At 41.3% G+C, this 12755-nt stretch overlaps 1 protein-coding gene and 1 long non-coding RNA gene across 16 annotated transcripts in view; one reads left to right on the forward strand and one right to left on the reverse strand.

The window, feature by feature from the left end:
- SKAP1 (src kinase associated phosphoprotein 1) overlaps nt 1–12755 on the reverse strand; it is a 338005-nt gene that overhangs the window by 110982 nt on the left and 214268 nt on the right. Inside the window, exon 1 of one of the 15 annotated variants that reach the window (XM_083583334.1) lies at nt 12034–12083. The exons of 13 other annotated variants lie outside the window; for them this stretch is intronic. In XM_083583334.1, coding sequence (XP_083439460.1) covers nt 12034–12067 — 34 coding nt within the window. In that variant the 5' untranslated portion in view covers nt 12068–12083. Of the gene's footprint in view, nt 1–9054; nt 9320–12033; nt 12084–12755 lie in introns of those variants that run through there. One more of the 15 variants, XM_083583332.1, reaches the window with a different exon arrangement.
- LOC310748199 overlaps nt 3948–12755 on the forward strand; it is a 31941-nt gene continuing 23133 nt past the window's right edge. Inside the window, exon 1 of the long non-coding RNA XR_014541190.1 lies at nt 3948–5191. This is a non-coding gene — a long non-coding RNA (uncharacterized lncRNA). The remainder of the gene's footprint in view (nt 5192–12755) is intronic.

Consider the following 12755-nt stretch of genomic DNA (forward strand, 5'->3'; position numbering starts at 1 on the left):
TCCCCTTGTGTTAAAGCCCGCAAATCTAAATGTCATCTTGCAGCGCACATTTATAATTACCAACACAGGCCTGGTACACGGGGAGAAATCTGCCAGTATGAATATTAACATTAATGTGCCCAACGCCAGCTCGCCGATCCCGCTGGCAGGAGCATAAAAAATGCTTGAGTGAAACTTTTATTTAGACGTTAAAAGATTCCAAACCTCAGCGGGGGTGACAGAGGCAGCCCGTGTGAGTTCCCATCACCGCTCGCGCTTGAATTGAATTACACCGGGGGGAAGGCGGGGAGATGACAGTGAGCTGCCGCGCTTATTTAATCTCATTTGCTATCAGTACATTGCCAGCATGGGGCTTCCCCTCAACCCCATTCCTCAAGAAATAAGGCTGCAGGAAAACAGTGCAGACTCACTTGCTCCTTTTGCAGAAGCCAGCAACAGGATCTAGTCCAACCAGAATCATGATAGCAACTGATCATGTAACGTATTCCAAGGTTGTAGAAAAAGAAGAAAAATATATGGGCTAATTCTTGTCCTGGTTCCATAGAATGGTTTCAGGTAAAGGTACATGTTCCTTTGTTTCTGAGGAATGCATAATTCACTAAAGTTACTGCAGGTCTGACTGACAAGTGCACTTGGATGTGCATTTCACCTCCACTTCATACCCCTACTCCTGCCAGCCCAGCTTGCACAAGACTTTGCACATGAAAATTCAGTCGGGCAGAATGTAACATAAGGAAAACTAACAAGGAGTCACACCTTATGGATTTATTACAGTGCAAGCTTTTGTGAACTGGAGTCTACTTCATCAAACCGATGCCTCTTTTATAAAGCCCTTCTGTATGGAGCTGCTGGAATCAATATATGGCTGCCCCCTGTGGTGGCATCAATGAAATTCAGGTGGCAGTATTTTCCGTGAATAACCCAGAGCTTTCCCTGCAAAACCCACTCTTTAAAGCTGAAGTGCAACAAATGGCAATTCAGGCTAATAATAATAATAATAATAATAATAATAATAATAATAATAATTTTATTATTTATACCATGCCCATCTGGCTGGGTTTCCCTAGCTGTTCTGGGTGGCTTACAGCATATATAAAACATAGTAAAACATCAAACATTAAAAACTTCCAGATACAGGGCGGCCTTCAGATGTGTTCTAAAACTTATGTAGTTCTTTATCTCCTTAACATTTGAAGGGAGGGCATTCCATAGGAAGGCCGCCACTCAGGGCCAGATTTAGATGAAGAGAGGCCCTAGGCTACTCCACTTGTGTGGCCCCTCCCCACCCCCACCCTCACGACTAGAAGAAAATGAAAGAGTGTTATAAACAAAATTGAGTGAAACCAAGGATGATGACGGGTATTTAAAATTCTGCAATTCACAATTTCTCCTCTAAAGGACATATTATTGTTAAATACCATGCTGATTTTTTAAAATGCATAAAATTAACACTAATGTTGTAATGTTATTCTTAAAAATAATGGGTGAAGGCATCTGACCCTCACCTGAAACTCATAACTCTCCTGACAGGTGATTTGGTCTGCAGCCACAGTGTGGAAATAAAGGAAGAGATTGCCCACCAGATACCAGGCACTCTACTATTCAAATTAGGCCCCAGTGTTTTTGTTACAATCCCCTTCTCAATGAAGTAATCTCAATGAAGTAACTGTTACCGTAATTTCCTATAACTTGATATTGCTGGATAGTTTTGATGAACTGCAAAAGCATTTTTAGTTTGCTTTCTGTTGCTACCCTGGAACTTTCCTTTATTAGTGCCACTTTGTTTTGTATGATTCCTTGCTAATGAAGGAAAACAACTTTTCAGCTTGTATATGTTGATAATATAATTTTGGTTACTGGGAACAAACAAGATTATACAAAAACAGTGTCGGGGCTGAACTATGGTGCGGGACAAGCTCACTCAGGTATTCTGAGCCAAGAGCTTCAGAAGGTCAGCACCAACACTTTGCATTATGCTTGGAAACGAACTGGGAGACACTGAAGATCCTTTAGGACCAGTGTTATATGGTCCTGGCAACCACTCCCAGTCACCAATCTAGCTGCCGCATTCTGGATTAATCAATGGTATCAAATGCCGCTGAGAGATCCAGTAGAACTAGGAAGTAGCTTTCACCTTTGTCCCTAACCTGCCAGAGTTTCTAGCATATAACTAGTTCTATTCAGTATTAGTTTCACAGGTTTTCAGTCATAAATCTATTCCCCATTTTTTTGTTAGGACATAAAATGTACATTTATATTTTACACATTTTGGTATGCACTTTCTCTTAAAATACATATTTTGTACACATTTTCCTCTTAAAATGTACATATTTGTACACTTTTCTATGGGTTTTCTTATAAAATAACATTTAATGAATTTTTGAAACAAAACTGCATCACAAAATTCAAAGAAGTGTGCAGTCTGTTGTTAGCTGCATACTGATTCAACCATAAGTCAGAAACAGCAAATTAGGTTGGTTCTCTTAAAAATGCGGAGTGGACTAAACTAAACTAATCTCTACAAGCAGACACACGCACATCCCACATGTGGGAGTATTCACCAACATTTTCTCCAACACAGATTTATCTCCGGCATTTGCAGTAAAGTGACTACAAATTTGGAAGAAGATACTGGATTTCTCAAAAACAGGGCATATAGTCTCCCAAACTTGGGAGTTTGGAAGGCTTTTCTTTGAATGTTTTTTTCTTTGAAGAAAAAAAATATTTTAATCAACATAGCCTTTAAATAACTTTTTCTGAAACCAGATGATGATTTACATTTGTCAAGAACTGGGGATTTCACCCTAAGAAATCTCAAACATCCTCCCAAAAATGCTGTGTGGGTGGGTGGGTGTATATATAACATTTTCTCAAAAAAGAGAAGCAAGATTACTTACACAAAGGACAGGTGTGAGATACCTCTGTCATCTCCTACCCATTCTCTCAGCTCTCACAGAACAATTAAGATGAAATCTAGAGAGGAGTGCAGCATGTTTTCAAACCAGCTCTTTGTTTTTAAGGTCTCTCTGTGCCACCTCAAAGGAGAGATGAACCATTAAGCAGCAAATACACACCAGAATATCCTATTGCTGTCTGGTTGCCCTAAAGTCTAATGTTTAGGTCTGGAATTCAGACAAATGGAAGCAGGTTTACCTCCCTTAGCACCTTTGGGAAGTGAAGAAAGCAGCCCTTGCCCAGCCATGGCACAATAGTTCTGGAATGTCATGCTCTCTCCCTTCAATTGCGCAAATCGCTATAAGCCCCTATAAACAGAAGGTGCTTTAAAAGTACAGGCTGTTTATGACCTTGCAGATTAAAACCAGCACTTTAAACTGGCCCCACAAACCAACTAACAGAGATTTATAAAATTGGAAACCAGATGAGGTTTCTGAACGCCATTCAAAGGCGGCTCCACATAGAATATTTGCACTAACTTAATCTCGATGTCACCAGAGCATAAATATTTGTAGCACCATCCTTTTTGAGGAAAGGGCACAGTAGGAGTACTTCCTAAAGCTGGTAAGAATCACTATTGACCAACACAGCTACCTGGATAAAAAGGTAAAGGTAAAGGGACCCCTGACCATTAGGTCCAGTAGTGACTGACTCTGGGGTTGCAGTGCTCATCTCGCTTTATTGGCCGAGGGAGCCGGCATACAGCTTCCGGGTCATGTGGCCAGCATGACTAAGCCGCTTCTGGCGAACCAGAGCAGTGCACAGAAACACCATTTACCTTCCCGCCGGAGCGGTACCTATTTATCTACTTGCACTTTGACGTGCTTTTGAACTGCTAGGTTGGCAGGAGCAGGGACCGAGCAAGCTCACCCCGTCACGGGGATTCGAACCGCTGACCTTCTGATTGGTAAGTCCTAGGCTCTGTAGTTTAACTCTGGATCCAAGAACTCACCACCTAAAGCTCCCAAATATCTCATATGTCTTGTATCAAGTCAGCTTGGAAAAATAATTTTGGAGTTCTTCAGAGTATGACAATGATACAACATCTCAACATCTCGTCTCTGTACAAAGCAGAACATTGTGTATGTGGTTTTTTTTTAAGTACAGCATGTTGGGGGTTACTTCCAGTCCCAAAGCCATGGGAGAAAACCAGTTTAACAAGTAACCTAGTGTCACCATTAAATTGACTATTCACTCTTGTCCGGACTCCAGATATCCTTTGAATAAGTCATTCCCAATAAAGATTCCTGAAGGATTCCACTGTTAGCTTTCTTTCACTATGAAAGCTGTCCATTCATTATTATTCTTGTTTCTTTATGTCTCAATCAGTTACTGATAAATAAGAGCCCCCATTCTCTTGTCCCATGATCGTTAAGTCAAAAGCTTAACAATTTCTTATCTTATCTATCTTATCTGTTACTTTGTCAATCTGTTAAAAAAAGAGTCCTGCTTGTCACCTGTATTTAACATTATTATTGTGGTATGCCTTGTGGGGGGGGGGGAGTTTCAGGGGTTGTTACTGCTCCTTACTACTGTAACTTTCAACACCTAGAGATTATGGACAAGATAAGGGAATATTTCAAAGAAAAAAACAGCAGGAGGCAGGAGAGAAATGTAATACAATTGTCAGCAAATGGATCACCTCAAATTGATCCTGTATAAAGTTAATTTTATTGCATTGCTCACTGGAGTAAATAAGAAAAGTGTATAAGAAGAAATCAGTCAGAAATATTTTATGTGGACATTTTTGTAAGAAGCTAGTAAGCAGAAATTCAGAAAGTGTGGGCATCAACAGGAAGATAACAACCCAGAGTCGATGCTGTGGGGTGGCAATCAATGGCAACAAATCATATGGGAAACAGTTATTCAAGTGATAGATTTATTGCCAGAATTTGGACTTTTGCATTTTTCGGGGTCTGTTCAAATGGAGCTTTTACTCTTTTGTTTTAAATGTATATACCACTGTAAAAGCTGGACAGAGTCTCTCACACCATTTCCCAATCAACTTAAAAAATATAAAGTTATTTTCCAGGGCTTTGCTGTGCTGATTCAATGAATCTGAGCTTAATCAGTTGCATATCTGCATGCACCAGTTATCTGGTGACCCACATGGCAGGGTCAGGCAGATAATTCAGTCCACAATATTCTGCACCATAGACTCAAACTGGTTTATTCATTCCCTCTCTCCAGGGAACTCTGGAACCTATAGTTCTTTGGAGAAGACTACAGATCTGTGGTGAGTCTTTAGGATGGACAGGCAATCAATGTAAATAAGCAAACCATAACAATATATACTCCTAGGATATCACTTCCTGCACTTCTGGTTTTGCAGCTGCATACATAACTGACAACTCAAGAAGTGACAGTACTGTATGCACAAATGTCCAAAAAAGGGAGAGCTAAACTGGAATAGTGGCTAACAAACTAAGGTCCCCTCCAGTTGTTCGTTCTATTGTGCAGTCATAGCGATTTGTGTTCAGGTCACATGCAATCCCATTTTCAATACTGTTTTCATTCCCAATCGGTGCATATTCCATAACTTTTTGCTGAAATCCTATAACTTTTTATACTACCAACCTTCTGGGGTTTTTTTGTTCCAGTTTAGCTGTGCCCCTCCAGACAGCTATAATGCGGTTGCATTGCAGTAATTAGAGAAGCACCGAATAATATACTAAAGGTACCCCTGCCCGTACGGGCCAGTCATGACCGACTCTAGGGTTGCGCGCTCATCTCGCTCAAGAGGCTGGGAGCCAGCGCTGTCCGAAGACACTTCCGGGTCACGTGGCCAGCGTGACGAAGCTGCAACTGGCGAGCCAGCACCAGCGCCGCACACGGAAACGCCGTTTACCTTCCCGCTATAAAGTGGTACCTATTTATCTACTTGCACTTAGGAGTGCTTTCGAGCTGCTAGGTGGGCAGGAGCTGGGACCGAAAGGCAGAATAATATACTAAAGCAGAATAAATCTACCAACAATGCATTCTTCTTGCATCTATACGTCCAGGTAAAGGGCAGTATATAAATTCATAATAATAATAATAATAATAATAATAATAATAATAATGTTGTAGAATTTACTTGCAATAAAACTACCAGTTTGGAGGGACCCACAGGCTTCATTTGTTGCTGTCAAACAGTAGCAAAATGGGAGAGATGGAATGATTTCCTGGGGAGAAGTAGGTGGGATGAAGTGCTGATCTCTTATTGTGCTCACCACTTTCTCCCTGAGGTTGCAGTCCCCTCCCATGTCCCATCCTCTTCCAGCTAGGCCCATTACTATTATCAAAGCCTGGCTATATTGGTTGCACCAGGGCAGGAGTCAGCACCAGTGGCTGATGTCCAGGGTCCCACACAGCCGAATGAGAAGTAAGCCCCCACAAAACAGCCTATTTTGAAGGAAGTGAAGTAAAGCTCCTTTGTGAGAATACTGACTGAAATATAAAATTGCCTAACAGCATCAGTGCAGAGAAAGGCAACAGGGGGAAATGCTTTGTAGGTAGCAGTGGGTTCAACACATACCCCTACCTGCCCTTCTCTTCTCTGCTGGAAAGGGTAATGGAAATGTGATCGGCTGTCAAAGAAAAAGGTCTGCTGTCATCATGTGAGTTCTGCATTGAGAAATAATGATTTGCCCATTTTTTTTCAGTGGAGCAGACACTTGAATATGGGTTTTTGTTATCCATATCCAACTCTCTCTCTCTCTCTCTCTCTCTCTCTCACTCACTCACACACACACACATACACACACAGAGAGAGAGAGAGAGGGAGAAAGAGATCTGTCCCATCAGATTTCTGCCTGGCAGCAACAAACAGCTCACTGAAGCAGATTAGGAGTTGTTCAGATCTATCCAATGTCTTATTCAAGAAGGCTCATGAGTGATTAGAGGAAGAATGATACTAGTTTCTTCTGCATTGTTAGTATTTTATGGAGCTGGCTTGATGTTTTATTACTTTCTCATTGCTAATTTTTATTGTGGTTTTATTGTAGTGTTTATGTTTTTATAAGTGGTAAGAAACTTTGAGAGTCCATTTGAGCTGGTGGTGCAGTGTATAATTTTTGCAGTTAAGTAAATAAAGTTATTTTCCCCATAGCTGGGGAAATTATTCAGCACTGTGACAAATTATGATCGACGTGGGGGAGAGCTGTGTTCCCTATCACAATTCATGTCACAGGGAAAACATAACACGAGCCTCTAGTTTTGTTCAATTACATCCCACATGACAATAGTAGCAATGGCAGCTTTATCAGAGTATAAAACCCCAAAATACTACACTTCGAATGCCAAGGTATCTATACAACAGAAGTGCTATTCTGAGGGAAAACATCTAGATTCCATGCAAAAATTTCAAAGGGCACAGTTTATAACCTTAAGCAACCCATACACTGCCCAGACTTATGAAGACGTGAGGTCAGATAGGACAGGGCTGCAAATAATAAAGGTATCATTGTCACCCAGTCTGATGAAGAAGTAAACTAATAGTAGCAACAGGTGCCCCACCCCCCAAATCTGATGATATGCACAATAACCTCATACACCAAAACTGTATTAGACATACTTCTTTCAGGATCTCTCTACCAAATGTTGCCCACACAGGCAAAAATCTACTAGTTTATGGAACAATTTTCTGATATAATTTTAGCATATAGAATGAATGCAATTTAGGAAGTTAAAAATGCAGACGGTATTAATTCACAAGGAAAAGAATAAAGATAACAATCCACCACAGAACAAGATACAGCTTCCCTGAAATGAATGCAGGACCATTACTGAGTTCTGGCACAGGTCCCATGAGAATGTCTTGGTAGGGTGTGTCCAATGAGGGGCACAATGTGAATTTATTTATAATTCAATTGTTTTAAAAAAGAATTTTGACTTTGAAAGCAAGGGGTGAGAAATCAAGAATTCACCAGCAACAACTATAGCAGACTGCCATGTCACTTCTCTGCATTTCTTACCATACCATGACTCTAGCAACCAGGTCTGACATGCCACAATCTTGTTTACACAAAGTCCATGTCAACTAGCTTAAGAACCATGGAAAAAGTGGAGGCTTTGTTGGCTGGCTTTACCAGTGCCCTGTGCAAGGACAACACAGTGGGGGACAGCTTTCAATCCATGACCATTCAGGCCAGGTTCAATGAAGGCTAGTGCTCATCAGCAATTCCCTGGCCAAATGAGTGACCTGTCTCTAACTAGACCATCCACAACTACACACAACTTTGGGCACAAGTGACATTTGGGCCCTCTAACCTGAGTAACCTCAGATATGCAAAAGCCTTTGGAGCTTTCCATTCTTGAGTTTTCCTACTCACATGGTGTGAGCAGAACACAAACACCTTTTACTGATTTACAACTAGATGTGCTTTATTTTTAAGATTCTACTATTTTCTGTTTGTGCTTGAGAAATTTTGGTGCATGCTTGAGAGTAAAATAACTGTGACACGAAATAAGGGCAAGGGGTGGAGGTGAGAGGAAGGCACAGAGGGTACAGGGCATTCGATGAGAAGGTGGCTGGTTGCCCCTGGCTCTGAATATTTCCACCAAGCTGCTAAGATGGTAATTGCAAAACTAAAAAACTGTAAATCTCAATATCTATTTGCACAGCTCATTAGCTAAAGGCCGCACACTCTACCAAAGAGGAAGGTGGGAAAAATAGAAGAAAGAGGAGCTTTAGCACCAAGAACAGTTCGGAAGTTGCTATGGAAACCAGGCCTTCACAAGAGGCTTAGCAACTCCAGCTTAAAGTCCTGCTCTAAACTGTTTGCCCTGTTGGCATGTCTGCTTATACTGCCAAAAAGGTTAAAACTACATTTGGGGAGGTGGGATCAAAATATTTTTAGATGATCTATATACCTCATTCTCTTGTTTCTTCTCTTCTCCCCCTAAACATAACATTATGTCAGCCGCTCAACCCACTATGCTATCAGGACAGCGTGATTTACTATGTTAAAAGGCAAGCCCTATATCACCCCATAATGAAAACATTAAAGTTAATGCGTCATAAGTGAGGAATTTATTACCATTAACTCCAATAAACAGTTATAAAACACCCGTCCTTTCCTGTCCAGAAGACGCAGGACTTCATTAAGCTCAACTTACTTTGCTCAATCTTCACTAGACCGGTCATGTGTGCTTTCGAACTGGTCACCATTTATTGTTAAAGCAGACTAGCTCATTTTCCAGGGGAGTGAGGAAGGCTCAAAGCGCCTCCCCCCTGCCTCCTGTATTCTCCATTCATTTTGTTCCACAGGCAGCTCTGAGCAGACGGATGGGAGAGAAAAGTTCACGCGACGCGCGTCTCGATGGGCTTATTTAAACACTGCTGAAATATATGCTCGACGAAAGCTGGCTTTGCCTCAACCTGCAGGCCATTACTCAGAGAGGGTTGATGTATAAGTAATAACATATGGGCAAGCTGTGTGGTGACACAGTCGGCGCACTGGCTCACTTCAGGGTGTCTTGTGGTCTAATATTTGCTGCCAGCACCTGCAAGCCCAAGACACAGGAGTCCTTGGGGTCCAGGGATATAGCTCTCAGTCACTGTAGGAGGTCCATGAATGAGAAGACCCATTCTCACACTTTCATCAAGGACTTCTCAGCTCTCGATTGGTTCACACCATGTTCTATTATCATCCCACAGTTTGGGAGCCATATAAAAACACCTAGACACATACTTCAGCTTCTGTCATAAACAATCTGCTGGTTACTTACTACCAAAGTCCATTTTACACGATATTTTTTCCAATTCAAGTCCAGACAATATGAAATTATGATCAATTGGGAACTCCATACAGGTGGACACATATCCTTAAAAACTCAGATTAAGAACTATACCAAGAAGTACTTGCTAAAACATAATGGATGAAAAGCAACAAAGTGTTATGTAGCACCTTAAAGACTAACACATTTGGACGAGAGTCCACTTCATCAGATGCATGAAGTGCAATCGTCAGCTAAATGAGGCATATATAGAAGATATATAAGTTGGAGTTAAATGGCAATTAAATGCAAATAGTACAGTCTGAACAGTCCGATTTGCACAAAACTGGAAAACTGCAAAAGTGTGTGATGATAAGTTCCAATTGCCCAACTGTATTTGTTGGAAAACTTCCTGGGCAAAGAATTTAACAACAACAACATGTGCATGTGCAACATATTATGTACTGTAACTTAAGGATGGGGAAAGGGAAGATAAGAGTGTGATTTGGGAATATAAAATAAGAAATACCAAAGACTGTGGCCAACAAGTGTTTCATGCATGATTTGTTGCAGGTAACTTCCAGACTCCTGCTTCCCTGCAACAAATCACACCCTCTCCCTGCTGCTATGCAACTGTTCAGCATCTCATCAATGAAGAGAACTCCCAAAACTTAGAATCAGTTTCATTCTCTGTGTTGTTCCCTATTAAGGTTATGCTAGCATGAAACACTTCTTGGTCACAGACTTTGGTATTTCTGATTTTATCTTCCTTTTCCCAATCCTTAAGTTACACAATACAAATAATTCCAGATGATTTTGGTGGAAGTCCAAGGTAATTTAGGGTGAGGAGGTGGGGCAGGGTTAAAGTCAAAAGCTACCACAACCAATGTGCCATTTTTCAAGTGGAAACAATAGTAACATGGAGATATATAGGTGTCATCTGGCCCATAGGAGGTGGGGGCTCTGCTCCTTTAACCTCCAGTCATGTCACTCAGGTGACTTCTGCCATCTGAGATATTTTGACTCTACCTTGCCCAAGGGATAAGCCAGACTACTGAAGAGAGGATGAAGGATGCCTGCATCTGACCTCACCTCTGCATTGTCTCATGACCAGAGACATAAATCAGACATTTACCCCTCCCTCCACAGACCTGAGTGTCAATATTCGTGAGAAGGTGGAAAATATTAAAAGATTTTGCCAACAGATTTCCCTCCTCTCCTTCTTCTTTTTTAGTACTTTTCTCTCTCCTTTAACTGTAGAGCTACATTTTACATAAAAGATAGTTTTCCCCCAACACCTCCATTTGTGCATAAAATGTACAAGACAAGAAGTCCAACAACCTGCTTCCACTTTGGAGAATTTTAGAGCCATTGAGCTGGAAAAACTGCTTCCTTTCTGAAATATGAGCAGTGCTGGGGCGCAAGTCTGATGGGAATTCACACCCTCTGACCTGGAAGACATTTCCTCTAATGACACATCTGTTTGGGGCTAGTTGATGTTACTCACTAAAGAAGGAAAGGAACTTCATATAATCCAGAGCTGAGTGCTGTCACTGAAAACAGGTGCCGGGACTCAGCCCTGGTGAGCGAGCCCGGGCTCAGATTAAGTGTTAGCTAACTGCTGACCTCCTTGTAAGTGCTCAAATCCTTTGCAAGTTTGAGAGGGTGAACAGGCACAAATCCATTGTGGGACTTCCTTTTCCTGTGGTGGCTGGTAGCCCCTGGACCGGGTAAGGCAGTGTGGCCAAGGAGGTGGCTGAGCTATTACACCCCAGCTAGTATGGCCAATAAGCAGGAATTATCGGAGCTGTAGTTCAACTACATTAGCCACCTCTGTTTTGAAGTCTGATAGGTTTCAGTAGAATTAGGTGCACAGCAATCTTTATAATCATAATCATAATCATAATAATTTATTATTTATAGCCCACCCATCTGGCTGGGTTTCCCCAGCCACTCTGGGCAGCTCTCAACTGAATATTAAAAACACAATACAGCATTAAACATTAAAAACTTCCCTAAACAGAGCTGCCTTCAAACGTCTTTAAAAAGTAAGATAGTTGCTTATTGCCTTGACATCTGATGGGAGGGCGTTCCACAGGGCAGGCACCACGACCGAGAAGGCCCTCTGTCTGGTTCCCTGTAACCTCAATTCTCACAGTGAGGGAACCACCAGAAGGCCCTCGGAGCTGGACCTCAGTGTCTGGGCTGAACCACAGGGGTGGAGATGCTCCTTCAGGAATACAGGACCGAGGCCGTTTAGGGCTTTAGAGGTCAGCACCAACATTTTGAATTGTGCTCAGAAATGTACTAAGTTATGACAGCATTGTGTCCTTTTTTTTTTTTTACTTCAAATGTTATATTCAGTCCTACCCCACTTACTCCCAAGTCTCATTGAACTCTTCTGTGAAGACATGTATAGAGATGCACAAGACAGGAAGAACTTATACTAAAATATCCAAAACAGAAGAAAAAAGAAGAAAAAGAGCTCTAAATATTATACTCACTTACATGGGGGTAAATCCCACTTAACTCAATAGGATTACTTCACATGAGACTTGTACAGAATTGCATTGTTAATATTAAATCCTTTTTCAAGCCTGGCCCAATCATTGTGTCTCAACCTAATATACACCACAGGGTTTTTGTGAGGATAAAATGGGAGAACTTCCTGTATTGCTACCCTGAATTCCTTGTGGGAAGGGCAACATATGAATCTGATAAGCTATGTTTTTGAGGGTCCATTATGGGGATAGGAACTGGGCTCTAATCTTTGTACAGCCATGAGGCTGATGAGCCAGGCATTATTTGGTCAGGCATTTTATCTCCTTCTAGCCTACTTCAAACGGTTGGTGTTATTGTTATTGTTGTTGCTGTTGCTGTGGAAAGGAACTGTCCAAAGCTCCTTGTAACTAAGGTGGAATTTAATGCAAAAATAGAGCCATCAAGTTTGTGTAAAATGCAACATTATCATTACTGTGGACTAAACTTAGTAAATCCTTGGCAGGGAATCTTTACACAAAGCTTTAAAAAAATTAACATATTTATATTCTTCCAGGAAGAGGTAGACAATACTCTTTAAATAAACATCGGAGTGTGTGCAA

Source organism: Podarcis filfolensis (genome assembly GCF_964270895.1).
Source record: "Podarcis filfolensis genome assembly, chromosome: 13".
NCBI classification, from domain to species: domain Eukaryota; kingdom Metazoa; phylum Chordata; class Lepidosauria; order Squamata; family Lacertidae; genus Podarcis; species Podarcis filfolensis.